At 64.1% G+C, this 27286-nt stretch overlaps 3 protein-coding genes and 1 long non-coding RNA gene across 4 annotated transcripts; all 4 read right to left on the bottom strand.

The window, feature by feature from the left end:
• Positions 1–190: 190 nt before the first annotated feature.
• ESYT1 (extended synaptotagmin 1) lies at positions 191–9211 on the bottom strand. The gene is given in 33 exon segments (XM_059832765.1): positions 191–224; positions 358–407; positions 487–592; positions 663–794; positions 869–967; positions 1146–1216; positions 1272–1289; positions 1362–1397; positions 1399–1509; positions 2253–2339; positions 2415–2486; positions 2615–2710; positions 2934–3023; positions 3118–3166; positions 3248–3330; positions 3484–3660; positions 4031–4162; positions 4237–4386; positions 4727–4813; positions 4924–4995; positions 5076–5168; positions 5276–5365; positions 5432–5480; positions 5575–5657; positions 5883–6059; positions 6142–6265; positions 6353–6408; positions 6501–6590; positions 6719–6791; positions 6968–7041; positions 7116–7250; positions 8209–8250; positions 8942–9211. Coding segments are annotated over 33 exon segments (3108 nt in total).
• A 699-nt stretch (positions 9212–9910) lies between these two features.
• ZC3H10 (zinc finger CCCH-type containing 10) lies at positions 9911–11110 on the bottom strand. Its single transcript, XM_059832717.1, has one exon. The coding sequence runs from the start codon at positions 11093–11095 to the stop codon at positions 9911–9913; it is 1185 nt and encodes a 394-aa protein (XP_059688700.1). The 5' UTR covers positions 11096–11110.
• A 972-nt stretch (positions 11111–12082) lies between these two features.
• On the bottom strand, positions 12083–13061 carry LOC132320415 (uncharacterized). Its single transcript, XR_009484560.1, has 3 exons — positions 13011–13061; positions 12429–12451; positions 12083–12297 (listed from the first exon to the last, which is right to left on the bottom strand). It is a non-coding gene; the product is annotated as an uncharacterized LOC132320415 (long non-coding RNA).
• A 1137-nt stretch (positions 13062–14198) lies between these two features.
• On the bottom strand, positions 14199–26835 carry PA2G4 (proliferation-associated 2G4). The gene is made up of 13 exons (XM_059832708.1): positions 26746–26835; positions 23753–23881; positions 23014–23119; positions 22721–22790; positions 21526–21618; positions 20691–20754; positions 19010–19088; positions 17886–17964; positions 17428–17561; positions 16695–16789; positions 16075–16202; positions 15575–15628; positions 14199–15292 (listed from the first exon to the last, which is right to left on the bottom strand). Exons 1-13 carry the CDS (start codon positions 26831–26833, stop codon positions 15227–15229), a joined length of 1185 nt encoding a protein of 394 aa, XP_059688691.1. The 5' UTR covers positions 26834–26835; the 3' UTR covers positions 14199–15226.
• Between the last annotated feature and the right edge of the window lie 451 nt (positions 26836–27286).

Here is a 27286-nt window from a genome sequence, read left to right as displayed (position 1 = left end):
GCAGAAGGCACGAGGTACGTAACAGTCTGGGGGGGCGCGGGGGGGGCCCAGCCCGGGCCCCGCCCGGTGCGTCTTTGGTCAGTGGCGAGGCGGGGGGCGGGGGGGGCAGCAGGAGCAGCCGGGGGCCCGACCCCCCCCCCCCTTCCCGCTGCCCCAGGCACGGGACTGGGGGGCCCGGGGGGGCCCAGCTCTAGGGGCTGCTCCGCTCATCCCGCAGCTCGTACCTGTGGGGGGAGAGAGGTGAGGGGGCACGGGGGGGGGACAGCCCTTCACCCCAGAGAGACCCCCTGGGAGCCCCCCGAGACACCCCCCTGGGACAGTGCCCCCCCCGGGACAGTGCCCCCCAGCCCCACTCACCAGTGGGTTCCCCCCTCGGACAGATCCACCTGCGCCAGGTCCAGATGGAGCTGGGGGAGAGCAAAGGCTCAGAGGGGCTCCCCGGGCCCCCCCGGCCCCCCCCCCCCGACCCCCCCAGACCCCCCCCACCTTCCCCAGCGCCTCCTTCTCCCGCGACATGAAGGACAGGGTGGACTTGACGTGAGCTTCCAGCTTGCGCCGCGAGGCTTCCTCGAGGGACATGTCCCACTCGAACCTGGGGAGACTGGGCTGTACTGGGCCGTACTGGGCAGCGCCGGGCAGGCGCCCCCCCCGTCGCCCCCCACCTCTCGTTGAAGTCGGGGTTGAGGGTCTTCTTCTGCACGCTGGTCTTCCTCTTGGTGCCGCGGCTGCGGTCGGGCAGCAGCACCAGGGACACGTAGGGGTCGGGCAGCTCCTTCGACACCGGCCTCAGCTTCCTGGGGGGGACAGGGCTCAGCGGGGGGGGGCCCAGCCCCGAGCCCCCCACCCGGCCCCCCACGGGCGGCCTCACCTGCAGGCGTGGACGATGGCCACCAGCTTGTGCTCGTCCCCGTGGTACCAGAGCGTGAGCTGCAGCCGTCCCCGGGGACCCTCCGCCGGCTCCGGGGGGCTGCGGGGGCAGAGGGTCAGTGCCCCCCCGGGCCCCCGCCACGGGGGGGGCTCAGCACTGGGCTCCCCGGGGGGGTCGTGCCCGGACACCCCGCTCTGGCTGGGGGTTTGCAGCCGGAGCGGACACGGGGCCGGGGGCTGGATGCTGCCCCGGGGGGGCTCGCGCCCCCCAGCCCTACCTGTCAGCCGGGAGCAGGCGCTGGCGCAGCCCCCCCGCCCCGCACTCCTCCTCCCCCGGCGCCTCCGCGGGCTGGGGGGCAGCGTCCCCCCCGGCCGGGGACAGGCTGCTGGCCCCCCCCCTCCGCCTGCTGCGACACCAGGACCTGGGGAGCGAGCAGGGGGTGAGGGGGGGCCCCGGCCCGGCTCCCCCCCCCCCGCCCCGGCCCCGCACTCACCCCCAGCTGCGCCCGCAGCAGGACCTGGCTGCCGGGGCCCCCCCCCGGCCAGCGGGAACCAGCCGTCCAGCGCCAGCCCCTCGGAGGCCAGGAGCTGGGGCAGGGGCAGGCTGAGGGCGCCCAGGGGCTGCCCCCCCTCCTCCTTCACCTGCGGGCACAGGCGGCTCAGCACCCCCAGGCGGGGGTCCCACCACGGGGACGGGACCCCCGCCATGGGGACGGGACCCCCGGCACAGGGGCAGGACCCCCACCACAGGGACGGGACCCCTGGCAAGGGAACGGGACCCCCGCCATGGGGACGGGACCCCCACCACAGGAGCAGGACCCCCAGCAAGGGAACAGGACCCCCGGCCAGGGGACGGGACCCCCAGCGCGGGGATGGGACCCCCGGCTAGGGGACGGGACCCCCAGCGCAGGGACGGGACCCCCGGCCAGGGGACGGGACCCCTGCGATGGGGACGGGACCCCCACCACAGGAGCAGGACCCCCACCACGGGAACAGGACCCCCGGCACAGGGGCAGGACCCCCACCACGGGGACGGGACCCCTGGCAAGGGAACGGGACCCCCGCCACGGGGATGGGACCCCCAGCGCAGGGACGGGACCCCCGGCCAGGGGACAGGACCCCCGCCACGGGGACGGGAGCCCTGGCAAGGGAACGGGACCCCCGCCATGGGGATGGGACCCCCACCATGGGGATGGGACCCCCACCACAGGAGCAGGACCCCCAACAAGGGAACGGGACCCCCGGCCAGGGGACGGGACCCCCGCCACGGGGATGGGACCCCTGGCAAGGGAACGGGACCCCCAGCGCAGGGACGGGACCCCCGGCCAGGGGACAGGACCCCCGCCACGGGGATGGGACCCCCAGCGCGGGGACGGGGCAGAGACCTGCAGCTCCAGTGACTCCACGTGTGGCCGCTTGATGAGGAAGGAGAAGCCTTCGTCCCACACGGGCTCGGCGGTCGGGGTGCAGGTCTGCGGGCAGGAGAGCGGGTGAGAGACCCCCCCTCGTCCCCCCCCAGCCCCTCCCTGGCCCCCACCACCTCTTACCTTGGTCTTGACGGAGACGTCGCGCACGGCCAGGCTGGCGAAGGCGGCGGGCGGCTTGGAGCCCTTCCGGAGCTGGGGGACAGCGGGTCGGGGAGGGTGGGCATGGATGGGGGGGGCCGGGGCTGGATGGGGGGGGCCGGGGCTGGATGGGGGGCCCGGGGCAGGGCCAGGGGGACCCCAGGCGTGGGGCAGCCACTCACCGGGAGGTCGGCGGCTCGGTCCACAAAGACGGAGAGGAGAGCGGCCGAGAGCTCCTCGCCCCGGGCGGGCTGCAGGAGGCTGTTGGTGTGCAGGACCTGGGGGGGGCAGGGGGTGGGCCGGGGGTCCCACCGCGGCGTGGGGGCGCGCGGGGAGGGGTGGGGATGCGCGGGGACGGGGATGGGGACAGGGATGGGTCTGGATAGGAATGGGGACAGGGATGAGGTCGGGGATGGGGAGACGTGGGGGTGCAGAGGGACGGGGAGGGGGCCGAGGCTCGGGGCCAGCTGTGCCCCCCCGTCCCCGAGCCGGGGCCGTTACCTGCTCCAGGAGGGCGGCGCTGGGGCTGGGGGTCAGGTTCTCCAGCCGCACGTGCAGCCGCCCCGACTTCACCTCCTCCAGGGGCAGCCACTGGCGGGACAGGGAGGGCGGGTGAGACCCCCCGGCGCAGCCCCCCCACCAGCGCAGCCCCCCCACCGGTGCAGCTCCCCTCGGCCACTCTCACCTCATCCACGATGCGGCTGCTCAGCACCCGCCTCAGCGGCACCTTGCACCTGGGGTGGGTGAGGTTGGTGAGGGCTGGGGGGGACCACCCCGCAGCCCCGCAGCCCCCCCCCGTGCCCCCCAGCACCCACCGGCCCAGGAAGTCGTCCTTGTCGATGTCCTTGTCGAAGAGGTCGAACTCCACGTCCTGCCCCGGCACGTTGTCCACGATCACCTGCGCGGGGAGAGGCGTCACCCGCGTCCCCTCCCAGCCCCTCTGCCTCAGTTTCCCCTCCTGGGCGGGGGGAACAGGAGCCCCCCATGCCGCACAGCCGTGCCCGCGGGGACGATGCCCGGGGCGGACAGGGCGCGGGGACCCCCCCGGTACCTCGTAGACCTCGTTCCAGCGGGGGTTGAGGTCCTCCTTGACCACGCGGCTGCGGAAGACCCTCCCGGCCACCCGCACCTTGGCGTAGGGGTCCGACCGGCCCCGCACCACCCCCTTGAAGAAGTTGTCTTTGGCGATCAGGTTCTCGGCCTCCAGGAGATGGATCCGCAGCACGTGCTGGGGACACGGGGACGCGCCGGGCGCTGGCACGGGGGGCTGCCGGCCACGTCCGCCCCCAAGCTCCCCCCTGGCCCTGACCCCCCTTCCCACCCAGGACCCCCCGTTCTGTGCCCCCCAGGACCTCCCCAGCCCCTGAGCTCTCTCCTGCCCCCAGGACCCCCCCGTCCTGCTCTCCAGGTCCCCCAGAGCCCCTTCCTGCCCTCCAGGACCCCCATCCTGCCCCCCAGGACCCCCCCACCCCATCCCACACCGCCCCCTCCCAGCTCCCCTCCGGCCCCCCCAGCCCCCCTCTGCGGGTCCCCCCACCCCCGAGGCCCATCCAGCCCCCCCGGTGACGCCCCCCCCGGGCCCCCCCTCCCATTCCCACCTCGGAGCCAAACTGGGGGTCAGGGCTGGCGTGGGGGGGCCGGTGGGTGCCTCCGGTGCTGGCCGGGGGGTCCGGCTGCCCTGGCGGGGTGGGTGGGGGGCCCCCATTCTCAGGGGCGTCGAAGAAGAGCACCTGCAGGGCCGGGGGTCAGCAGGGGGGTGGGCAGGGGCAGGGCCCCCCCCCGGCCCCCCCCGACCCCGCCTCACCCGCAGGACCAGCTTCATGTAGAGGCGGCTGCCGGGCCCCGAGCGCTGGAGCTGGAAGGGCTGGTCCAGCGTCAGCTCCGGGGCGTCGAGCAGGCGGGCGAGGGGCAGCGAGAGGGAGCCCAGGCTGCTCTGGCGGGGGTCGTCCTTCACCTGGGGGGCACGGGGGGTCACGGGCATCCGGGGGGGAGTGGGGGCACGGGGGGTCACGGGCATCCGGGGGGGAGTGGGGGCACGGGGGGTCACGGGCATCCGGGGGGGAGCGGGGGCACGGGGGGTCACGGGCATCCGGGGGGGAGTGGGGGCACGGGGGGTCACGGGCATCCGGGAGGGAGTGGGGGCACGGGGGGCTTGGGGGAGAAATGGGAGCTGGCGGATTTGGGGGGGGGAAAGGGGGACAGGAATGTGGGGGGCTTTGGAGAGAAATGGGGCTGGGGATTTGGCGGGATGTCGGGGGGTGCGGGGGGACGCGGGGCCGGGTCTGGGGTCTCGCCTGGATGTCCACGTCCTGGTTCACGGGGTCGTGCAGGAAGAAGCGGAAAGCGTCTTCCCAGACGGGAGCAGACGTGTTATAGATGACCTGGGGGGAGCGGAGTGAGACCCCACCGGCCGGTCGGGCCCCTGCGCCCCAACCCCACCTCTGCGGGGCCGCGCCGGCACGGCCGGGCCCCCCCGGCCCCCCCAGCCCACCTTGCTCTCCCGCGTGACGTCCTGCACCGAGACCTGCACCATGGGGTTGGGCTCCTTGCCCGGCTTCTTCATCTGCACAGAAATGGGGGGTCGGGGGGGGCCCCACACATCCCTGACCCCCCCCGGGGCAGGGAACTGGCCCCCCCACTCACGGGCAGCTCCTCGGCGCGGTCCAGGTACACAACGAGGATGGCGGCTGACGGGGGGTCGGGTTTGGCCACGATTGTCCGGTTCCTCTCCAAAACCTGGGGGACGCGCTCGAGGTGGGGTCGGCCAGGGCAGATGCCCCCCCGGACCCCCCCAGCTGGGCTGAGACCCAGCAAACTCATCTCTGGGCTGTGCCCCCCCTCACCTGGTCCAGTTTGGAGGCGTCGGACATGAGGGAGAGCCACTCCAGGCGCAGGTGGAGCCGCCCCCGGCCCCCCTCCTGCAGCGGGAACCACTGCGGGGGGCAGAGGGGTCAGCACGGCCCCCCCGGCCCCCCCGGCCCCCCCGCCCCAGCACCCACCTCCTCCAGCACCCGAGCCTTCAGCACCTCCCCGAAATCCAGCTTCATCCTGGTGGTGGGGGGAGAGGCCGTGAGCTGTGGGGTTGGGGGGCAGCGGCCCCCCCCCCAGCCACCAGCCCGGGGGTCCGGGCCCCCCCCCGCACCTGCCCAGGAGGTCGTCCTGGTCGGGGTCCTTGTCGAACAGCTCCACCTCCATCTCCTGCCCCGGTACCTCGTGCACCACGAACTGGGGGACAGGGTCAGCGGGGGGGGGCGCAGGGGGTCCCCTCGCCCGGCACGGCCAGGCTGGGGACCTCGCGGGGGTCCCCGCGTCCAGCCCGGCGGCATTGGGGGGCTCCCGCCCCCACGGCCTGGCTGGGGATGCTTGGAGAGCCCCCGTGCCCCCCCCCAAACCCCCAGCTGGTCTGGGGGGGGCTACGAGGAGGGTCCGGGGGTCCCGGGGGGGTCTCACCTCGTACACCTCGTCCCAGGTGGGGTTGAGGTTGTTGTCGATGACGCGGCTGGTGACGACCTGGGTGCCGACGCGCAGGACGGCGTAGGGGTCCGACTTACCCTCCACCAGCCCCCCCATGAACCGATCCTTCGAGCGCAGGTCCCGGGCGGCGCGGAGGTGCACCCGCACCACGCCCTGCGGAGCGGAGCTCAATGCGGGGGGGGGCCTGGCGCAGGGTGCCCCCCACCGCCCCGCGACCCCCCCGGCCCACCCTTACCCGGGGCAGGGGGCAGCGGAGCTGGGCGGCCTCGTGCAGGTCGGGCACCAGCGGGACCAGGAGGCGGTTGGGCAGGACGAGGTAGGAGGAGATGGCGTCCATGATCATCGTGTCCGACATGGAGCTGGGGGGGGGCACGGTCACGGGGGGGGGGCCATGGACGCCACGGCCCCGGGGGGCCGGGAAGCCCCCGCGGCCGAACTGGGCTCACCTGAGCCCCGGGATGTCGAGCAGGTTGGTCATCCCCGTCCAGTTGATGTCCAAGGTCTGGGGGGGAACGGGGTCAGACGGGGGGGCGGTCCCCAGCCGGCTCGGGGGGGGGGGGGCACGGCTGCCGGTCCCCCGGGGGGGGCACTCACCGGGCGCCGGATGAAGAACATGGTGAGGGCCCCCACGATGGGCACGTCCCCGAGGAGGGGCTCCAGGATGATCCGCAGCATTCCGTGGAGCTGGGGGGGCAGCTCTGAGATGTGACCCCCCCCCCGCGGCCACAGCCCCCCCACCCCGCCAGCTCCCCATGCCCCCAACCCCACTGCCCCCCCCAAGCCCCCCAGGCGGGGCGAAGACCCCCCCTCACCTGCATGCCCTTCACCCCCGCCTTGCAGAAAAATTTCTTCACCTCCACGTCGATCTGGACGTCACCCACGTAACTGCGGAGTCGGGACATAGGGACGGGGGGGGCTTTGCCACAACACCCCCCTGCCCCCCCCAGCGAGGGGGGGTTCCAGCAGCTGCTGTGCAGAGGGAGACCCCAGCGAGGGGTGGGGGGACACGCAGGGGACTGAGACCCGGCGCCTTCGCCACATGGGTGGCTCCGGCCGCTCACCTGATGTTGAGGTCCAGCAGGATCTGCTTCTTGTGGGCGCCGGGGTGAGCCCTGACCCCCAGGACGCGGAGGGGCTGCGGGGGGGGCAGCGGTGAGCGGGGGGGGACGGGGGGCCATGGGGGCACCCCCGGCCCGAGGGGAGCCCTACCTTCTCGCCCATGTCCACCTTGGTGAAGGCGAAGGTCTGGAGGTGGCTGTTGGAGGCCCGGATGGACGGGGCGACGTTCTCCACCAGCAGCTTCTCCATGTACTGCCCGAAGAAGGGCCAGGCCTGGGCCAGGACCTGCGGCAGCCGGAGGGATGGATGGACGGATGGATGGCGGGGCAGAGGGACAGCGGGATGGAGGGACGGCGGGACGGCAGCAGAGATGGATGGAGGGATGGTGGGATGGAGGGACAGAGGGATGGAGGCAGAGATGGACGGAGGGATGCAGGGGTGCACGGAGGGATGGACAGAGGGATGCAGGGATGGAGGGACAGAGGGACAGTGGGATGGCAGGATGGAGGCAGAGATAGATGGAGGGATGGTGGGATGGAGGGATGGTGGGATGGAGGGATGGATGGAGGGACAGAGATGGATGGAGGGATGCAGGGATGGTGGGACAGAGGGATGGAGGGGCAGAGGGACAGAGGGACGGCAGGATGGAGGGACAGAGATGGATGGAGGGATGCAGGGATGGTGGGATGCAGGGATGGAGGGATGGAGGGACAGAGGGACAGCAGGATGGAGGGACAGAGATGGATGGAGGGATGCAGGGGTGCACAGAGGGATGGATGGATGGAGGGATGCAGGGATGGTGGGACAGAGGGATGGAGGGATGCAGGGATGGTGGGACAGAGGGATGCAGGGATGGAGGGACAGAGGGATGCAGGGATGGAGGGACAGCAGGATGGAGGGACAGAGATGGATGTAGGGATGCAGGGATGGTGGGACAGAGGGATGCAGGGATGGAGGGACAGAGGGATGGCAGGATGGAGGGACAGAGATGGATGGAGGGATGCAGGGATGGTGGGACAGAGGGATGCAGGGATGGAGGGACAGAGGGACGGCAGGATGGAGGGACAGAGATGGATGGAGGGATGCAGGGATGGTGGGACAGAGGGATGGAGGGATGCAGGGGTGCACAGAGGGATGGACAGAGGGATGCAGGGATGGTGGGACAGAGGGATGGAGGGATGCAGGGGTGCACAGAGGGATGGACAGAGGGATGCAGGGATGGAGGGACAGAGGGACACCTCACCTTGTTCAGCCATTCCGCCCTCTCCACATCCGGGAAGCTCACCTGCGGGCAGACGGGCCGGGGGTGTCGTGGGGCCGAGGGTGTCGTGGGGCCGGGGGGGTCCCGGGAAAAAGCCCGGCCGCGGGTTTCGCTCCCGCGCGATGGCACGGCCCCCCCCCAGCCCCGTGCCTCGGTGTCCCCCCCCGGGCCGGTGGGACCCCCGCGGGAGTGACCAACATCTGGCGGCAGCTCCGGCCCCGTCGTGGCCGTTCCCGGGGTGGGGGTGGGGGGGGCCGAGAAAGGGGGTCCCGGGCCCCCCGGGGAGGGGGTTCTCGCCCCCCCCGCAGCCCGCGGCCGGGCAGGAAACGGCCCCCCCGGGCCCGATGAGTCACGGCCCGGCCCCGGCGCTGCCGGAAGGCTCCGGGCGGTACCCGGGGGGGGTCACCCCGTTGCGGGGGGTCGAGCAGGGGGACCCCACTCGGGGGCAGCGGGGGGGCGATGCAGCGTTTGGCGGTGACGGGGGGACCGCGGCGGAGCGGGGGGGCGGCGGGGGATGCGGTGCAGCCGGCGCGGGGGGGCCCGGCCCGGCGGGAAGCTCAAGCGGGGGGGCTCGGTGCAGCGGCGGGGGGGGGGGTGACCCGGCAACGGGGCCCGGGGAGATGCGGCGCAGCCGGTGCGGGGGGTGCGGGGGGGTCCGGTCCCGGTGCCGCCGCCGGGGCTAACGGCGCGTCGCGGCGGGCGGGCACCCGCTTACCCATGCCGGCAGCTCCCCGCGGGCCGCGCCCAGCCCGGCGGCGGCGGCGGCGCGCACGGCGGCCTCCTCGTCGCGCTGCAGGCGGGCGGCCAACCGCAAACCGCGCTCCCGGGCGCGCCGCCGCCGCCGCCAGCCCGCGTAGAGCGCCAGCGCCAGCACCAGCGCGCCCGCGCCCAGCCCCAGCAGCCCCGCGGCGTAGGCGGGCAGCGCCCAGAGCAGCCGCCGGCCCAGCGCGCCCAGCGCCGCCAGCCCCGCGCCCCGCCGCTCCATCCCGCCGCCGCCGCCGCCGCCGCTCCGCCGCCGCCGCTCCGCGCCCCGCCCCACTGGGCGGGGCAGCGCCGGCCCCGCCCCACTGGGCGGGGCAGCGCCGGCCCCGCCCCGCGGCTCTGCGCTAGGCGCCGGTGGGCGGAGCCGAAGCGAAGGGGCGGGGCGGAGAGAGAGTGTGGGCGGGGCCAGGGCCCCCGTGACCCGCCGCCCCGGCCCCGCGCCGCCCCCCCCCGGGCAGAGTCACGGGAGAGCGATCGCCGTTGGGTTTTTTGGGTTTTTTTTAATAGTTGAAAACGTTACAGGCCCCCGGGGAGCCGCGGCCCCGGTGCCGCCCCCCCCCACCGGGACACACACCCGGCACGGGGGTGGGGGGGGGCCGTGTCCGTCCACGGGGCTCCGCGGGGGGGGGGGCAGCCCCAACCCCCCCGGGAGGTTTTACCGACAACCCCCCGTGCGGCGGCGGGTGCCGGACCGAGGCGCGAAGCCGCAGGGGCGGGAGTTACCGCACCCCCCGCACCGCCACCCCCCCGCCAGGACAGAGCCCCCACGAGAGCCGTCCCCACTGTCCACCGGCTGCGGGGGGTCTGTCCTTCCTCCTCCTCCTCCTCCTCCTCCTCCCGCTTCCCCCAGCGGCTCAGTCGCCCCCGGGGGTCGCGGTCCCGGCTGCCCCGGGCCGGCGGCGCGGCCCCCATGGCGGGGGGGTCAGTGGGGCATGGCCGTTATCCTCATGCTCTGGGAGGCGATGGGGTACGTCACCATGGGGGTGGTGGCGTGGCTCATGGTGATCCCCCCCAGCGGCTGCGCCATGGAGACGGCCACCGGCGCCACCGAGACGGCCACCGGCGCCATGGAGACAGGGGGGGCCATGCCCTGCGCGATGGTCTGGGCCAAGGCGGCCGAAAGCGGGGTGATTTCGGGGTTCATGGGGGGAGCGGCGTTGGCGGGGGGAGCCGCCTGGGCTCCGGCGGGAGCTACCAAATCCTGTTGGGAAACGGGCCGGGGCTGGAGGGCCTGGCTGCTGAGCGTGGTGTGGGTCTGGGCGATGCTGTGGTTGTAGTTGGTGACGGTGCCCACGGTGGGGGCCAGAGTCTGCTCGGTGGCGGTGGCGGTGGAGCTCAGCGTCATCACCTTGGCCTGGTTGCGGAACTGGGCGTTCTGCTCCAGCAGCACCTCGTTGGTGGCCAGCAGGTTGTTCACCTGCTTCTTGAGATCCTCCACGCGCTTGCGCAGCATGATGTTCTCCTCCTCCAGCAGCCGGTACTCCACCGTCCGCGGGCTGGCGAAGCTGTACTCGTAGGTCTCAAAGTGCAGCCCGTCCACCCGCCGCCGCTTCAGCACGGGGTCATGGTCGTCGTAGCGGTCGGGGTCGTAGATGGCGTCGTAGGGGTCGTAGCGGCGGACGGCGGGGACGATGCCCTGCTCGCGGGCGGCCATGCCTCGTGCCTCGTACTCGTAGTCCCGCTGCAGGTGCTGGAACTTGCACTTGGCGCCTCGCTGGCAGTCGCCCTTCAAGAAGTCCCTGCAGATGGGCACCTCCTCCTTGCTGTTGGGCAGGTCGGCGGGCGAGAGGCCCAGCCCGGCGGCCACCTTCTGCCGCAGGCGCGGGGGCAGCTCCCCCGTCTTCTTGTAGCAGTCCTCATCCTCCTTGGTGCCGTGGATGAAGCGGCAGTTGAGGCGGACACACTCCTTGTTCTGGAAGTCGTGGCAGAAGATGAACTCGTTCTTGCGCACGCCCAGGTTGGTGACCTCGCTGATGTCGGGGTGCCGGAAGCGGCAGCGCTTGCCTCGCTTGCAGACGTTGCGCAGGAAATCGCGGCAGATATCGTCGGCGTTGGCACCCACCTCATCGCCGCTGCTGCCGTTGTTGTAGCTGTCGCGGTCGGGCATCTTTGCCGCCGCCGCCGCGGGGCTCCGCGCACTGCGGGAGGAAGGGAGGGAGGGGGGTGAGGGAGGGGACCGGGAGCAGCCCCCGGGCGCCGGGGGGAAGCACCTGCCCCAGGGCACCGGCACCGGAGCCACCAGGGAGTCGGCCCGGGGGCTGCACGGCCCGGCGGCCCCAGGCAGCGGCGGGTGTCCCTGCCCGGTGCCAGCGCGACTGCGCCCCCCCGAGCCGCGGGGCGGGGGGGGGGGGGGGCGGGCAGCCCTTCACGGCCGCTCCCCGGGGCTGCCGGTGCCGGCGTCACCGGGAGCGGCCCGGGACGGCTGGAGGGCCCCGGGTGCTGCCGGGTCCCGGCCTGAGGGACCTCCGCCCCGTAACAGCCCCGCGGGGGCGCACCGGGAGGACGCAGGGGGCGCGGCCCCCCCGCCGGGTCTCCATAGCAACCGCCCCGCGGGCGCGGGGCAGGCCCGGCGGCCGGGCCTGGAGGCGGCTCGGCGCGGGGCGGGGCGGGGGCGGCCGCCGCGGGGGCCCCGGGGCGGCGGAGCGGGGCCTTTCCCGGTCGCGGCGCGGCCCGTCCCGCCCCCGACGCGGCGCGTCCCCGCACTCACCCGCTCGCGGCCTCCTCGCGGGTCCTCCAGCGCCAACAATGAGCGGCCCCTTCCGGCCGCCGCTCTGCGCCGGGCAGGAAGTGCTCTATGGTGCTTCCGGGGCGACCCGGAAGGAGCCGTGCTTTTCCTCCCGGCGTGCTCCGCTCTCCCGTCACTGTGACGTCATGCGTGTGCGCCGCCATCTCAGCGCTCCCCGTGGGCTCCCTCGACCGCGCCGGGACCCCCGGGCGGGCCCGGCCGCGGCCCTCGGTCCCGCCCCAGCACCGCCCGCTGACCCCGGTCCCGCTGGACGCCCCCGGTCCCGCCCGACTGCTCCGTTACCGGAGGAACCCCCCCGCCCCGGTCCCAGCCCGCGGTACCCGCCGCTCCCGGAGGAACCACACCGTGTCCCAAACAACACCAGCTTTATTCGCGGCACCATGGCCGCCACAGAGAACAGAACCGGCCCGGCGCAGCGGGGCCCACCCCGCAGCACCGGGCTCCCCCCCGCAGAGCACCGGGACGTCTTCCCCGCGGTGGCGGCCCCGCGCCCCGGCCCTGCTCGGCTCCGCGGCGGGGCCTACTTGGACCTCTGCCTCATCTTCCTCCTCTTGCGCTTCAGCCTAGGGGAGAGAGCGGCGCTCAGGCCCCGGGGCCGGCCCCGCACAGCGGGACAGGGCAGCGGCCGGGGCCCCCCCCCGCTCCCCGGCGGGGCAGGACCGGCGGGCAGCGGCCCCGGGGGAGCCCCACGTACCTGCGCATGCGCTTCTTGCGCCACTGGGGGGGAGAGAGGAGAGGGGCTGCGTTAGTGCCGGTACCGGGAGTGCTGTGGCCACTGCCCCCCCCCACCCCACCCCCCCGTGTGCCCGGCCCAGACCCCCCCCCCACCCCGCACGGCCGCGGGGGCCCAGACCCCGTCCCGGTGCCCCCAACAGACCCCCCGCCTTCCCCCAAGGCACCCGGACCCCCCCGCGATAGGGACCCCCCGCCTCGCCGCCAGCACTGAGACCCCCCCCAGCGGGGCCCCCCCCGGCCCCACGCACCCACAGGCTCCGGCCCCCACCCCAACACCCCCGGGTCCCCCCAGAGGAACCCCCGGCGCACCGACGCCCCCCGCCCCCAGCACCGACAGGCCCCGGCCCCGCTCCGCATTCCGGTGCAACGGAGACCCCCGCCCGCTGCCCCCAGGGAGACCCCACCCGGAGCCGCCCCCCCCACCCCCCGGGGCTCTCCAGGCCACAGCGCGCCCTCCCGGCCGGGCCCGGTTGTTGCTGCGGGACCCCCCGGGAGCGGTTATGCGCCATCGGCCGCCCCCGCGCCGCCCCCCGCCGCTCACCTTGGCCCTCATGGCGGTGCGGAGGCGCCGCGCTCAGTCCCGGCGGGCGGGCGGCGGCGCGGGCGGCGGATGGAAACGGATGGAGGCGGCCGGCGGCGGCCCACAAGATGGCGGCAGTAGCGGCCGAGAGAGGCCTTCGCCGCCCGCCGGGGCCTATTTATAGGGTAGCGCTCATGTCCCCGCCCACTGCGGCGCGGGGCACGACGGGAGCTGTAGTCCCCGCCCCCGGGTGCTCACGGGAGCTGTAGTCCGCCCGCCGGCAGCCATTTTGCGCAGCCCCGGGGCGGAGGCCCCGCGCCCCGCAGGCCCGGACAGCACCGGGCCCGGTGGAGGGAAGGGGTCGCCCCGGGCCCCCCCCGCGCCCCCCAGCCCCAAAGAGCAGAGCCGTTCCTCTGGCCAGAGAGATGCCACTAGTCAAGTTTATTTGGAAAAAAAAAAGAGTCAGTTACAGAGTTCTTCTCGGGAGTTTCCGCTTCTCAAAATGTTTTTAACAACTGGATTTTTGTTTCTCGTATCAAGAGGTACAGTATTTTTTTTTTCCTTTAAAGTAAAAATAGAAAATTAAATAAACCTCCAGCAAGTCTCCATGGTTTATAAATCTGTATTGGGGACTATGAGAAAGGTTCGCTCTGCCCTTCTTCACAGAGGGCAGAATATTGCTTAAAAATGCTAAAACGTTCCTCCCGGGGAACGAGGTTTCTTTTTTCGCTCAAGGTCATGGTTAAGACATGGGAACTGCCCGGACCACCAGCGGTCCCAGCCCTCCTGCTCCGGCCAGCACCGGGTGAGGACCCCACGTCCGTCCCGCAGCGGCCCCGGGGCCAGGCCGGAGCTGGGGGAGTTCGAGAACAGGAGCAGAGAGAGATGGAAAAATTCAGAAAAAAAAATAGCGCATGGTTTATTCTCTTTTATTGACTTTGGTAATATTTGCACATGTGGAGTTTGGGGTGGAAAACCCAGATCTTGGCAAGGAAGCACGGTGTCTGCGGAGATGCCCGGGAACATTTTTAAAAGCGAGAGTTTTTCCCAAATTCAGCTACGGCAAGGGAATAACCAGAGAGACGGTCAGCAGGTATCGGCAAAGAAAAAAACCTCACATTCAACTACATGTAATTCAGTCGGCTTTTTTCTTTTTTTTTTCCTTTTTTTTTTTTTAAAAAAAAAAAGACATACTATAAAAGAGCGATACCCCTGGCCGGACTCTAGCCTGAGTCAACAACTGTAGCATTTCCCTTGCCTATCGCCAGAGGAGCGCATGCGACAGGAGACCCTTCTGAGAGCCGCCAGCGCACGTGAAAGAGCAGAGCGTACTCACAGGCTGTGGAAAAGGGTCATGGGGAAGAGTGAAACTCCCCGGGACACCAGGGAATTAAAAACCACTGCCGGGCGGCGGGCAGCTCACCTGCCTCCTGCCCCTCCGCAGCACTGTCAGGTGGGCAATGTCATCTGCTTCCGAGCAAGTTGGACAGTCAATTTAAAAACGAGCTCGCCACAGCGGCTTAGTAAAAAATAGAGCGTTTATAAGTAAATCAAGGCAGAGACAGAACAGAGTAGACAGAACAGTCTACGGTTTCACGGGGGACAGAAAATTTGATCTTTTTCCCAATTACAAATGTACAATCTAGAGGCTAAAAGAGAAGAGCAAGAAATCATCTGCCCCAAGGTAACGGAGAGGAATGCCTACGCGGCTGGGAGGAGCCGAGATGCGCAGCGAGGCAGATCACCTTACACCGTCCATGCGTACCATATCGCTAAACACAGGGCACTTTTTCTCAGGCGTAATCGGCTGTTTGTTTGGTTTTGTTTTTTTCATCCAAGAAAATCTGTAAAGGGAGAAATTAAAAAAAAGGGGGGGGGGGGAGAGAGGAAGAAGAAAGGAGGCAGCTCTCTACACTCCCTCTCTCACTGGGATCAGCTTGGTTGCTCACCTCTTCAACAAGTATGGGTAGTATAAAAGGTTAGAAAGAGTGGATATAGACTAGCTTTTACTCCTGATTTTATTTTTCTGCTTTCTTTAAGTAGTCTGAAGTGGCTGAGAGAATCCTCCCTCATTGGCAAAGTCAATAGGAGCTGGTTGTAGTCAGTGGGAAGTCCAGACTGCTTGTCGTTTGGTCGTAAGAGACAAACAGTGCTAGATTATTTTGCTTCTGTTTTTTTGGGGGGAAAAGGGGCGAGTGTGTGTGAATTGGGTGCTACATGGAGGGAGCGGGAGCTGCTCAGTCGCCAGTCTCGTTCTCTTCCGCTGTCTCTCCCGTGGTGGCGTTCTCTGCGTTCTTGGAGGCCTGCGGAAACAAACCCATGGCAGCGGTCAGAACCGGGGCTCGCTCGGGGACCGCGCGCAGCCACAGCGCTGGCAGCGGGTACGACGCAGCCCACCCGAGGGAAGCAGGGGAAGCCCCTTCCCACACGGCTGCTTCCCAAGCCAGGAGAACACCGGGGTGTTCTTTAAGGCGGACTGGGAGGCGAGCCCGGAACGCGACCACGCAGGACCTGGGTAGCATCTGGGCGCTGGCTGTTGCAAGAGATAACATGCCACTAATCCCCACAAAACGTGGCCAAATTACCTTCTTTTTCTTCTTTTTCTGGGTCTTCCGGCTTGCAGAACTTTGTAGAAGGGCCTGGAGACAGGAAGGAAACATAAGCAGCTAGAAAGCCGACTCCTTTTTTTGATGGCAGATAAAGGGAAACGCCTTGAAAGCAGAACAAGCACTGCCAGCCACCGAAGGAATGGTGGTTAAGTCCTAATGGGCACAGTGACGGATGGGGAATGCCACAGCCTCACACCCTGCCGAGGTATGAGGCCTTGGAGCCAGCTGTTGAGACGCCTCAGCCACTCCTAGGAAAGGGCTGGGTGTCGTTATCAAGCTACTAGAGCTGGTGCTTGATGCAGGAAACAGGGGCCCAACCTGGTCTTAAAGTAAACCTTTTCCTCTCTAAGCTCACGCCTCAGTCCCTCCCCTGCAGAGTCCTCTGGATTTTACTTCCCACCTTCACCCCGAGGGATGCAAAGACAGGGTAACCCATGCGTTGTGCTACATCTATTTATTATTATTTTTAAACCAACCTTCAGTTCTCCATCTTGCACCTCAAACTCCGACTTGTAGAGTTCCGGTTCGAAGGGGCCACTGGTTATCCTCATAGGACCGTTGGGCATTAAAAGCACTGTGAATTTGAACTGTGCAACAAACTCTCCTGTGAGACAGAAACGGGTGTTACTACGCCTCAGCCCCCGTGTATCCGATCCACTCAGTATCTCGGCAGATGTTTCCAACCAGATGTTTCGATTCCTATGCCATTTCCACACTGTCACCGCTAAAAACCATCTTGCAGGAACTTCTTAAACCTACCCTGGCCAGGGCAAAGCAATTCCTTCAGCACATCCCCCCAAGCCTGCTCTATAAGCAAACCAGAGAGCCTCAGCCATCAATCTCTCCTCCTGCCCAGGAAATTACTCCACAAAAAAAAAATTCATCTCATCAGTGGAACAACTCCAAAACAAGATCCAGAAGCCAACGGGTAGCGAGTTTCCTGGAGGATAAATCCCAGGGCCCTTGAAGTGCATCTCTGGTATTTATACAGCGACAGAGTCAGCACCGGTCTCACCAGACTCCGGAAGCAACCGACAGTTGTCTGCTGAGTGCCCGTCCACACCCGGCTCCCAGTCCTCCCACCGCCAGCACTCACCTTCCTTTTCATAGAGGACGTTGAAAGGCTGGAGCAGCTCGTGTTTGGCGCATTCCACCACCCCCATCCTGGCCTTCTTCTCATCCTCAAATGCCCTGCGGAGGAGACAGAGCCACACCTGAGCTGAGGCCTTTTCCTAGAAGCCAGATTCCACCCCGCAGGTTTCGGAATTGCCCCCCCCCCCGGTCAGGCTGGAGACTTTATTCACTTGCGTCCCCCTCGCCCTGGCAGCATCAGGGTGCCGTGACAAAGCAGACTGCCAGAGCAGGCAACTGCCAGGTGAACTGTTACCTCCCGAGAGCGGAAAAGGCAAGTGGATTTAAGGATGACAAGAGCCTGCCAAGTGAAGCTCATTTCCTTAGTTTGAGAGTACATCACTTACCAAAAATTGATTGGAACTGCCTCGCCTCTGCGTGCTGCACCCTGACACTGCTTTCACCCCTCTCCGTTTCATTTTAAACGCGATTCCCAGCTCCCCACCTGCCACGCGAGGCACAGGAGATTCTCAAATCCTCAGGCTCTGCCTGGGATTCCTGCTTAAGCCTGTGACATCCTTCCTCCACCCACTCCTAGGCTCAAATACAGCAAACCCCAACATAAAACAGCAAAGGCTGCCTCCTCCTCTGTAACAGGACGGTGAAAGCAAGTCGGTTTTGCTGTCAGCATGGTGTGTAAGCTCATGCAAAGCATCCGACTCTGAACACATGGGGAGGCCACGACTAAGAGCAAATACCTGAGAGTAAATGGCATAGTATCAAAGCGCCTCTCCACCTCACTGAAAAAGGCACGGGAGGTTTTCATCTTCAAGCCATACTGTTTAGAGGGGTCCCTTTTGTAAATTGTAGTTCTCTGTCCAGCATCCTTTGCCTGAAAATGCAAACAGAGCTGAGAGACCAGGAAAGCAGCGCTTCCTCAGCCACATTAGCCAACTGCCTGCACGTCCTGGGACGTTGACATCAGACAAGCACCGTCCGTACTCCGACACTGTAAAAGTGCACTTTAACTTTTTGGATGGAGAAAGCTCCACCTAAAAAGACACACTGATACCCAGGCAACAAGCATTCCCCAGCTGGAACTGGCACCCACAAGGATGTGGCTGTTAGCACCACGTGATAGTGATGACTATCCCGAAAAATGGCCACTTCGACCACGTGCACAGAGGAAGAGCAGGCCAAGAAGCACCAGACTCACCTTTCCCTCCCCACTGCTGACGAGAACATCAACAGCGTAAACTTCGTGGACCTCAAATTCTGCTTTTTCGTGGTCCTTCCTGGATGAAAAAAAGTTTGGTGAGTCAAAGAATGGTAAACAGAGAAGACAAAACCTCCTACACAGTCACAGTACCTCGAACAAGACCACACTGGGCTTAGCCAGAGAAGGTCTACAAGCACAAAGCAGTGCTACTGTGCTACAGCAACCAGTTCCCTGACTGGAAGAGCAAAAGCTGGCGTAGAAGATGCAGAAGTTGAAGATTAACATGCCAGGCAGCAGAGCTGATCAGTGACAGGCTGGCAGAGAAAAACCATGACAAGCCAGTGCTCCTCCTGCCCATGACAAGTAGCTCCATCCCCGGTAAGGGGTGGGAGGTCTCTCAGACATTCAGCACCAGCTCTTTGAACTCGTGGTCACGTCCTCGGCAGGCCAAGAGCCCCACCACGCCTGGTACATCACCGTGCCTGAGAACGTACAGGCCAAGTGCTGGATTTAAAGCCACTGAGCTCTAAATACTCAACGTGAGACCCAACCCCGAGGGATCCCTGAGGGAGAGGCGCTGCTGTAACAGAACGGAATGACATATCCAGCTGATTAGTTCAAAACCATCCTGAGATGCTATTGACAGCGATCACCATCCAGTGGGCTCCTGGCAGCTTCTGCGAGACAAACGATAGGTCTTGGCACAGCTCCTGGTGAATTAGCATCCACCGCTACAACTAGCAACAGTTGGTTATTTTGCTGGCAACCTCCAGCAGACTCCTTCAAAAAACTGGACAGAAACCAAGAACACTTGTAGGTGCCAGCGAGGAGCCTCATGTCAGCGACTTCCAGCCTTTCTTTCTCAGAACAACCCTAAAACAGAGCCACGTTCACGCAGAACGGACAAGAAGATATGGGGCTAACAAGCTATTAATTTGCCATACTGGGCCAGACTTCAAGAAAGAGGCCGTATGGGGAGCAGTCTATACCCCAGTTAAATCAAACATACCCGCTCCATCCCCCACTTGATACCGTAGCGAGAAACAGGGTCACCGTTCTGGACCTAGTCACCCCCCCTCCCAAATGCTGCTGGAAGCAGCAGCCCCAGAGGTGATGCTCACTTTTGCTGGTCTGTAGGGTTCTGGATGATTGTTTTCTCTCCATCGATCACATGCTGTTTCAGCTGGTGCGACAGCATCCCTGCCGCGATAAGAGAATCCATTAACACCTCTGAGCTGCAAACCAGCGACACAGTGACTTGCATTATTAACACTCCAGGGCCCGGGACTGCAGCCCTCAGCTAGAGCGAGCAGTAAAGCAAACCATCGTCGGCGTTAGCACTTCCTCAGCTTCCCTCAGTTGTGGACCGTCAAGTGCGTTAGCAGAGACACGGAGCTCCCCAAAGCCCACTCTGACTTCAGCAACACTTCCTCACCAGCGAGGAGGAGTGGCAAGCTCCCGTGAGAGGCACAGCCAGCCGCTGAACCCTTTCAAGTACTGCCGCTTCTCGATAAGGCACGTGCACTACACCAGTGGGCTGTAACGGACCGGAGGTGAATCCGCAGGCATGTGTGACGCACCCTCGGGTGTTTTTAAAGATGCCAAATGTCAAATTAATGGAAGCTTTCAGTCCTTTCCCCAGTACCTCGGCTGTACAGCACTCCAAAGGTATTTATTGTGGGGGGGCTTGCTTCACTTTTCCCTTCTGTCCTACGGTTCACCTTCAAATTGAAGTCTAGGAAGAGGCACTTGCGGCCATTCCTGCTCCGCTGCCCAAGCCACCAGCCAGCAGGGACAGTTGCACGTCTCCACTCAGGAAGGACGGCTGCCGCTGGCGGGAAGGGAAAGCACAGCCCCAGCAGCCAACAGCTCCATTTGTTTTCATCAACTGGGGCCTTATGCTGCTGCCAGTGCCTAGATAATTACGCCACTTGACTGTTTCCAAAACAGTGGCTGCTTAAACTCCCTTGACAGTGCGAGCGGCCGCCTCCTCACTGCAGCTGATGCCATGTTTTTTCACAGAGAAAAGGAGCAAAGCATTGAGGAGACCCACAAAGCCATCCCACACAAGGAACAGGGAACCGATGTTCCGAGACTGGGCTAAGGAGAGCGAAACGAACAAGCCAGCTTTACAGTATTTCAGGAAATTTAACTAATAATGGACCGATTTAATTGTGGCTGAAAGAACCATTTGACAGTGATGTCACCAACTAGGAGAAAAGCATCTGCATGCGCCAAATGTCAGGCTAAGCTCTCTCGCCACCTTTCAGACAAGAAGCCGGCGGTGTCATTTCTACCAGAAGCTATCCCAGCCCCTTCCCACTCGCCCGTTATCAACGCTGCAAAGAGAACATGAATCAGTTTAGAGCCGTAAGGAAGGAAATTACATACCCTGCACATCTATGGGCTTCTCCTGCAGTGGCCCTTGCATTACAAACAAGCTCTGTTACGTATTCACTGAAGGGGTTTTTAACTACGAGCGGTCAAGTATGAAAGCAAAGGGCCACGCAATTTGCCCAAGGTCAGCAGGAAGTCCACGAGCCAGGACACTACCTACCAGCCGTGGAAGGCCCTGTCTATTGTTCCTAGATTAATGCATCTTTAAAAATAAAGAAAATAAAGGAAGAAGAAGAATCTAGAGTTTTCAAGGGACTTTTTTAGCAAAGGCTGCTTCATTTAAAGATGGTGTGTCTAGGACTCGTAGTCATTAAATTTTTCCCAGAATTTGAATAGGGCAGCTCAGGATTTAGTGTGCAGCTAAAACGTCGCTACCTCCGACCAGCTGTTCACCCCCGTCCTTACCTTCAATCGGCGTGCAGTGAAACGAGTGGGCTATTTTGTTCCACGCGTCTGTCACTTGTGTGTTCTGGATGAAGAACACACGAAAACACATTAAGGATATAAAATTCAAGCCACAAACCTGACAGTTTTTTTTTTTTTTTTAACTTGACAGTGTTCTGTCATAAAACCAGCAGGTTTTCTAACTGACTGGTGCTCTAACACCTCCAAAAAAAAAAAATAGGAGAAACAGTGTCAGGCTTCCATTTTTAATCCTGTATCAACAGAAACAACACGTAACATGAGGTCAGCTCAGCCTCCCGCGCTGCACCCAGTGCCTTCCCACAAGCCATCCCTCTTTAGGGGATTACAGTAGGAACTAAAAGCGACACGAGTACCGTTGGAATAGTAACTCAGCGACAAAGGAGGTCGCCTACGACTGCTGAGGCGCCTGAGCACCAGGCGAGGGAGAGGTGCAAGTGGGAGATTTAAGGGAGCACAGTTCAGCGGAGTTGCCGTGCGTGCCTAGCTGTCTTCAGCGAGGAAAGGACCAGCGAGTGGGAGCACCAAGGCTTCTCTGCGAAGCCACCATCGCACAAGTGAGAGCTCGGGTCCCGCAGGGAAGCCAGAGCTGCTGACAGAAGAGTCACTGCCACCCACCCCAGCGGGCCGGTGCTCACCCCAGCAGCGGCTCAGCTGTCTGCAGGCAGCTGCTTCCAGATTCCCCACATCGCTGGGCAATTCTTCCCAGGCAAGGTCACGGGTTTATTTCTACGCACGAAGCGTTGCACAGGCAGTGTCTGTACTTGAGTTCCTCGCCCCGTGCCCGGACATACTTTCCCCCACACCAGTCACTCACCTGGTTTCCAGGCTTTACCAAGCGCAGTGCAGCTTCAGCACAGAGATGAGCCGCCTTGATGACATCGGCTTTACGGCCTGACACAGGGTTTTCCTGGAGGAACAGAAAAATAAAGGCTTTTTAAGGTATGTTCCCTTCCCTCTCATTAGCAAGAACGCCGTTCTGTCTAGAGATGGAGATTCTCCATCTAAATGGACACTCTCCCCCTGCGCGAATGGGGAAATCTAGCTCAGAGGTGGAAGGGCTTCTGGCTCCACAGCTCGATTGTTAGTCTCTCCTCCATTAAGAGAGCAGATGGCTATCGGCAACAACCAAACTGGCTCTCATGAGTTTCAACAGAGACACCCTACTACAAGCGCATCACTGTCAAAGGCTGAAAACAGAAAAAGACTCTTGTGTCGACAGACAGAGAAAGATTTCAATACACATCAAAAGATACTTTATTTTTTGTCTTCTCCCCATCAAGTTGTTCAGACACAGCCACGGGAGAAAAGCCATCCCCAAGACCCATGCCGCCATCCTCCTCCCAAGACTACAGCTCAACGTGTTGTGTGACAACTTTACGCGCACAACACTAATTCCCACCACACAAGCGTGGCTTAGCGTCGCTGCCAAAACGCCTGACCGAAGCACGCGTGCCACGGCAGTGTCCTCGCCAACACATGCCGGGGCTGTACGCTGCAGTTGGCCCCGGGTCAGAAAAGTCCGTGCTGGCGTGTTCAGGCAGGAGAAGCGGGCAGTGGGGACTAGTTTTGGGGTCACCCCTGAGCTCAGTTTGCCAAGACGAAGGCAGCGACTCCCAGCAGTGTGGCGCTCAGCTCCCTGTGCCTCGGCCAGTAGAGGGGGCAGCAAAACCAGTCTGCCCAGTCCGCCCCACAGCCCCAGACACTCCACATGCAAATAACTCACTGCAGCGCCACTCACGCATGGTTTGCCTGAAATTATTTGTAACCTTGCAAAATTGTACGTGTTGAAACAGTGTGTCAGCCCTCATTTTCCAGAGGACCGAATAATTTTTAGGAAAGGGACTGTTTTCAGCCTGTCCCTGCTGCGACACCAGCCCCGCGGCGCCTTCGCGAACGAAGCGGACGCCTCTCCGAGGTGCCTTTGGCACCAGCTGCACCCAGACGTCAGCTTTTGAATCTCTGCACGTAAAACAGCAGCAGCAAGAGACACCACTCGATTACAAACCTACCTTTGAGGCGTCTATGACAAAACTGTGTGCTACATTCGCTATGAAGCCGTCGACATGGACTCCCAAGTCACTGCAACACAAAGAGAGTTAATTACAGGTGGAGCATCACAGCTCAGGAAACTTGGTGACTTCTAGAAGTATCAGAAGACTCAAGCGTGTTTCAAGCGCTTCACTTGACTATTAGATTCTTTAATTAGCCACGCCGAGGAAGTATTTAGCACCCCAAGCAGGATTAGAAAGCAAAGCCCAGGTGCCAACAGTAAACTCACAAGAAGTATAACCAAGACGCTTACATTTTGACCAAGTCTCCGTCTTTGAGGATGTAGTCTTGGTCACTCTTCAGGGGGGAGAAGTGGCAGACACAGTTATTTACCGATATACTTGTTGGGAAGGCAATACCTATAGAGGGAAAAAAAATATTCCATGAAATCGTGCAGCCTTACACCTGGCACAGGCAGCAGCCCCACCAGTGTGGACTGTCACTCAGGATTTTGGTTTCTGAAGCGCTGTAAAATGCCCCATTGCACAAGTCTCTAGCCAAAGAGCCACGAGGAACGCAGCACATGGCCTGCTCCCACACCGGCTCTCCTTTTGCCCAGGCAACTGACACAGAAATACATCCACGGCAGTGAGACACCTGCAGAAGGGACCTCAAGTCTCCAGAACAGAAATGGGGGGCTCTGGGTGACACACTCGAGCGTCACACAATTTTCACAGCAACTACAGACCAGTGATAACCGTACTGCAGGTCTTCCTGAAGGGAGGGCACCGAAACAAGAGTTACTTTGGACAACAATGTGGATGATTGGGAGCATCAAAACGGGAAGCTGAGGCTCATCAGTGATGGTTATCACCAGGGCAGGCAGGAGGATTTGGGTTAAAATTGGCTTTCTGGGAAGAGCAAACTATTTCTTAAACTAATTAGCACAGAGTAGCGCTTTCTGTGCTCTTGCCCATTCACACCAGCCACCCAACGGGACCAAACACCACGGCCACACTGAAAAAAAAAAAAATCTTTGGAGCAGGGCTCACCTTTTTTCATTTCTTTTTCCTTCTTGAAAATCTTGCCGGTCTCTTCCATGATCATGGCATCTCCCTTCTCGCACAGGCAGAGAACTGACGCTCCGGAGTTTGCCGCTTCGACCACCGCACGCAGGACCCCTTGATTCAAACACAGACACGGAGCTGTTGAAGCACGTTAACATTAAACAGCCTTAAATCTACGACCAACCCTCATCACACGGCACTGCGGAGGAAAGATCCGTTTGTTTTCTAAGAGGGAACAAGAGTCAGCTCTTCACCAAAAGGACTGTAGACAGGCAGAAATCCCACTTTAATTTTTATTTCATTTTCGAGAACATTTTCACAGAGAGCGTGAGGAAACGAACCTACGCTGGGGTTTGCGCAGGTGAAGCGCTGCAGCTTCAGATACCTGCCTGTGCAGACCGAGGTCTGTCAAACAAAGCAGCCAAGCAGAAACACCGCTCTCCCACATTCCTTCTGGAGAAGTCAGAGCTACAGAAACAGGTTTGAAAATTACTCGGGAGACGGGACGTGCAGCACATCAAAAGAGCAGGGGCCAGTGCTGCGGACGTGTGGGACCAGAGGTACGGAGCAGTTGAAAGACTTTGCCGGGCACAAGAGCTGGCAGTGGCGCAGGACCGACGCAGCAGAGCCAGTTACGTTAGTCCCTTACTCTGCAGAAACGTGTTTTAAAGGTAACCCACGTGCTCCTGCTCCGGCCCAGCAGTGCAGGCAGCTGCCAGCGCACTGCCTGACACAAGGAACTCCACACGCCTTGCTCCACGCTGCAGGTCAGAGGAAATTTAGCTGCCCGCACCCACTTTTGGACATATTCTAGTGCCTGCGAGTCCCAGCAGCGTTTTGGCTCCGCCGTAGATGACGGAGTGCCTCATGCTTTATAGGATAAGCGGGGAAAGGAGCGTAAAAGTGGCAGCTTTGGTTGAAACACTGCAGAGTGACATTCACAGACACATATCGATGGCGTTACAGGAGCAGGGGCCTGGTGGCTGCAGGAAGAGCCACATCTCAACAGCCTCCCCACCAGCCTGGGGGCTGAGGTGCTCCGGCTGTCACCGGTGGGCCTCTATGCCGCTATTTCCCCCTCTCTCCAGCTGGGACAGTTTACAGGGAGTCATAAAGCTTACCCTGAAACGTTTTTTGATCCTGGGATAAAAGGTATCCTCACAGTTTCTCCTCGCTCTGTGAGCACACTGTTTTTACGAGAGGCTGTTTTGTGAAGTGCCTCTGTTGGGTGGGAGTTTCTGTGACCGATGGCGTGTGTTCTAGGTACGACAGCAATAAATATTTTGGAAGCGCTGAAGGGGATGTTTACAAGCAGGCGGGTTTTCATAATTTCTTTGACACCGAGTAAAAACCTGAAGTCTTTCACCTGCGTGATGAATTAAATCTCAAATCCCTTCAGTCACCTTTCCGTGCGCCAGAAATAATGACGAATTGGGAATATTTTTAAGGACAGATAAAACTCTGATAAAGAGACATTCGGTGGGCGGCAGGACAGAGAGAGGCGAGAATAGGAAATGTTAAAACAAACACAGTGCAAAGATAAGCTGTGCTCATCAGAGCGTTCAAATGAAACCAAGAAGCAGACAGCGTGATAGCACTGACCAAGGAACACCTACTAATTGTACTCTGGCCTTCCACGGTGCTTCGTCTAGGGAATTAAAAGCACTTTATATCATTAAAGGCACCTTGCTCTGACCAGAACCCAAGGCATTCTGAACTTTTTGCCACAGTTCTGTGTTTGCTCTTCCCAAACACGCTCACACCACCCGTGAGGGAGAAGAAATGCCGTGATGGAGCTGCCTTTCCCCCGTGGGAAGGGAGGTGGCCCCTCCATGCAGCCAAGCTCAGGGCACGCCATTAAATCCAGTTTGCCCAGCAGACAGAGAAGCCAAAGCGGCGACCTCCCTTCCCAAAGGGGAACCCACATCATTGCGGCTCTGAGCCCCACGTCTCCCTCCTGAGCCGCATCCCGAGTTACCGTCAGGAGCGATGACTTAAAAAGAAGCGTCGAAGTCAGCAAGAATTAGTGTGGGACACACCACTACCGAGGCTGTTCATAACGCCGGGAAGACCTCATAGAACCGGTCCAGTTAGCTCTTTAAACAGCTGTCACCCCTCTCGAGGGGCAGCTAACCACCATTAATGATACAGCAAAAATAAACGTTTGAAAAAAACAACAGCAAAAAGGAAATAACACGGGGGGGGGGGGGGGGACGGACACAAAGTTTTAAGGGTGAACAACGCGCGTCCCAAGCCCGTGCCGGGCAGCAGCCCCCACCCGGGACAGCCTCCCCCGGGCCGGCCGCCGCTCCCCGCCGAGGAAAGGCGCTCCCAGGGCCGCGCCCGGCGCCCCTCTCCTCCCGGGCCGGCCGGGGGCTCGCCCCGCTCCCGTCCCCGCCACCCACCGCGCCGCGGGGCTCGGCCCCCGGGAGCCGGGGGTGCGGCTGCCCTGCCCGGCGGGGACGGGGGGGTTAAAGCCCCGAACAAAAGAGCGGAGCGGGGCAGCCCCGGGGCAGGATGTGGGCAGCCCCGGCTCGGGACCGGCCCCGCCTGGCCGGGCCCCGCTCCCGGCTCCCCCCGCAGGAAGGCGGGCGGCCGGGGCGGGGGGGGGGGGCGGCCGGGGGTAGCAGGCCCTACCCGCCCCCCCCCGCGCCGCCGGTGCACGTGGGGCGCGGAGGCCACGTGCGGGCAGCGGCCGCCGTGCGGGGCCGGGGCCTGAGGGAACCGGGGAGCCCCCGCCGCCCGGGGGGAACGCACGGCCGCCCCCACCCCGCCCCGGAGACGGCTCTCGGAGGGGGGCGGCGGGGGGGAGCGGCCAGGCCTCGCCGCCCGCCCCAGGCCCACCGCCGCCCGCCGCGCCCCTCGCCTCCCCCCACCGCCTCCCCGGGCACCCCCGACATCCCCCCCGGGCCCAGCCCCGAGCCCAGGCCCGGCGCCCCCTCCCCGCCGCCCCCCGCCCGGCCGCGGCCCGCACTCACGGTTGGCGATGTCCCCCCCCATCTTGTACTTGGTCACCACCAGGTCCTCGGCGATGGTGAGCTCGGCCGCCTCCTCCTCGCCCGACATGGTCGGAGCCGCCTACGCCCGGCCGCCGCCGCTGCCGCCGCCCCCCCCCCCCGCCGCCGCCGCCGCCGCCGCCGCGCTGAGGAGACCCCGGGGAGCGCGAGCGAGAGAGCGCGAGCAGGGCAGGAGCGCGGGCTCCGCGCGGGGCACACTGGGAAGGCGAGTCCCCGCCCCCCGGACTACAGCTCCCGGCAGCCCCCGCGGCGCCGCGCGCAAGGCCCGGCCCGGCGCCCACCGCGGACTACAGCTCCCGGCGGGCGCTGCGGCTCTCGCGAGAGACGGCGCGGGGGCGGGAATACGCGGCCGGAAGTGGCGCGCGGGGGCTGCTGGGAAGTGTAGTCTCCAGGAAGGGGCCCGCTCAGGGCTGGGGGGGGGCACCGGCCCCGCGCCGCCACCGGGGCCCCGGGGCGCGGTGGGGGGCGGCGGTCACCGCCCTGGGGCTGTCGGTGCCTCTGC

The sequence above is a fragment of the Gavia stellata genome, chromosome 36 (genome assembly GCF_030936135.1).
Source record: "Gavia stellata isolate bGavSte3 chromosome 36, bGavSte3.hap2, whole genome shotgun sequence".
NCBI classification, from domain to species: domain Eukaryota; kingdom Metazoa; phylum Chordata; class Aves; order Gaviiformes; family Gaviidae; genus Gavia; species Gavia stellata.
Note: the sequence above shows the minus strand (reverse complement) of the source record. Positions and strands in the feature narration are given on the sequence as shown.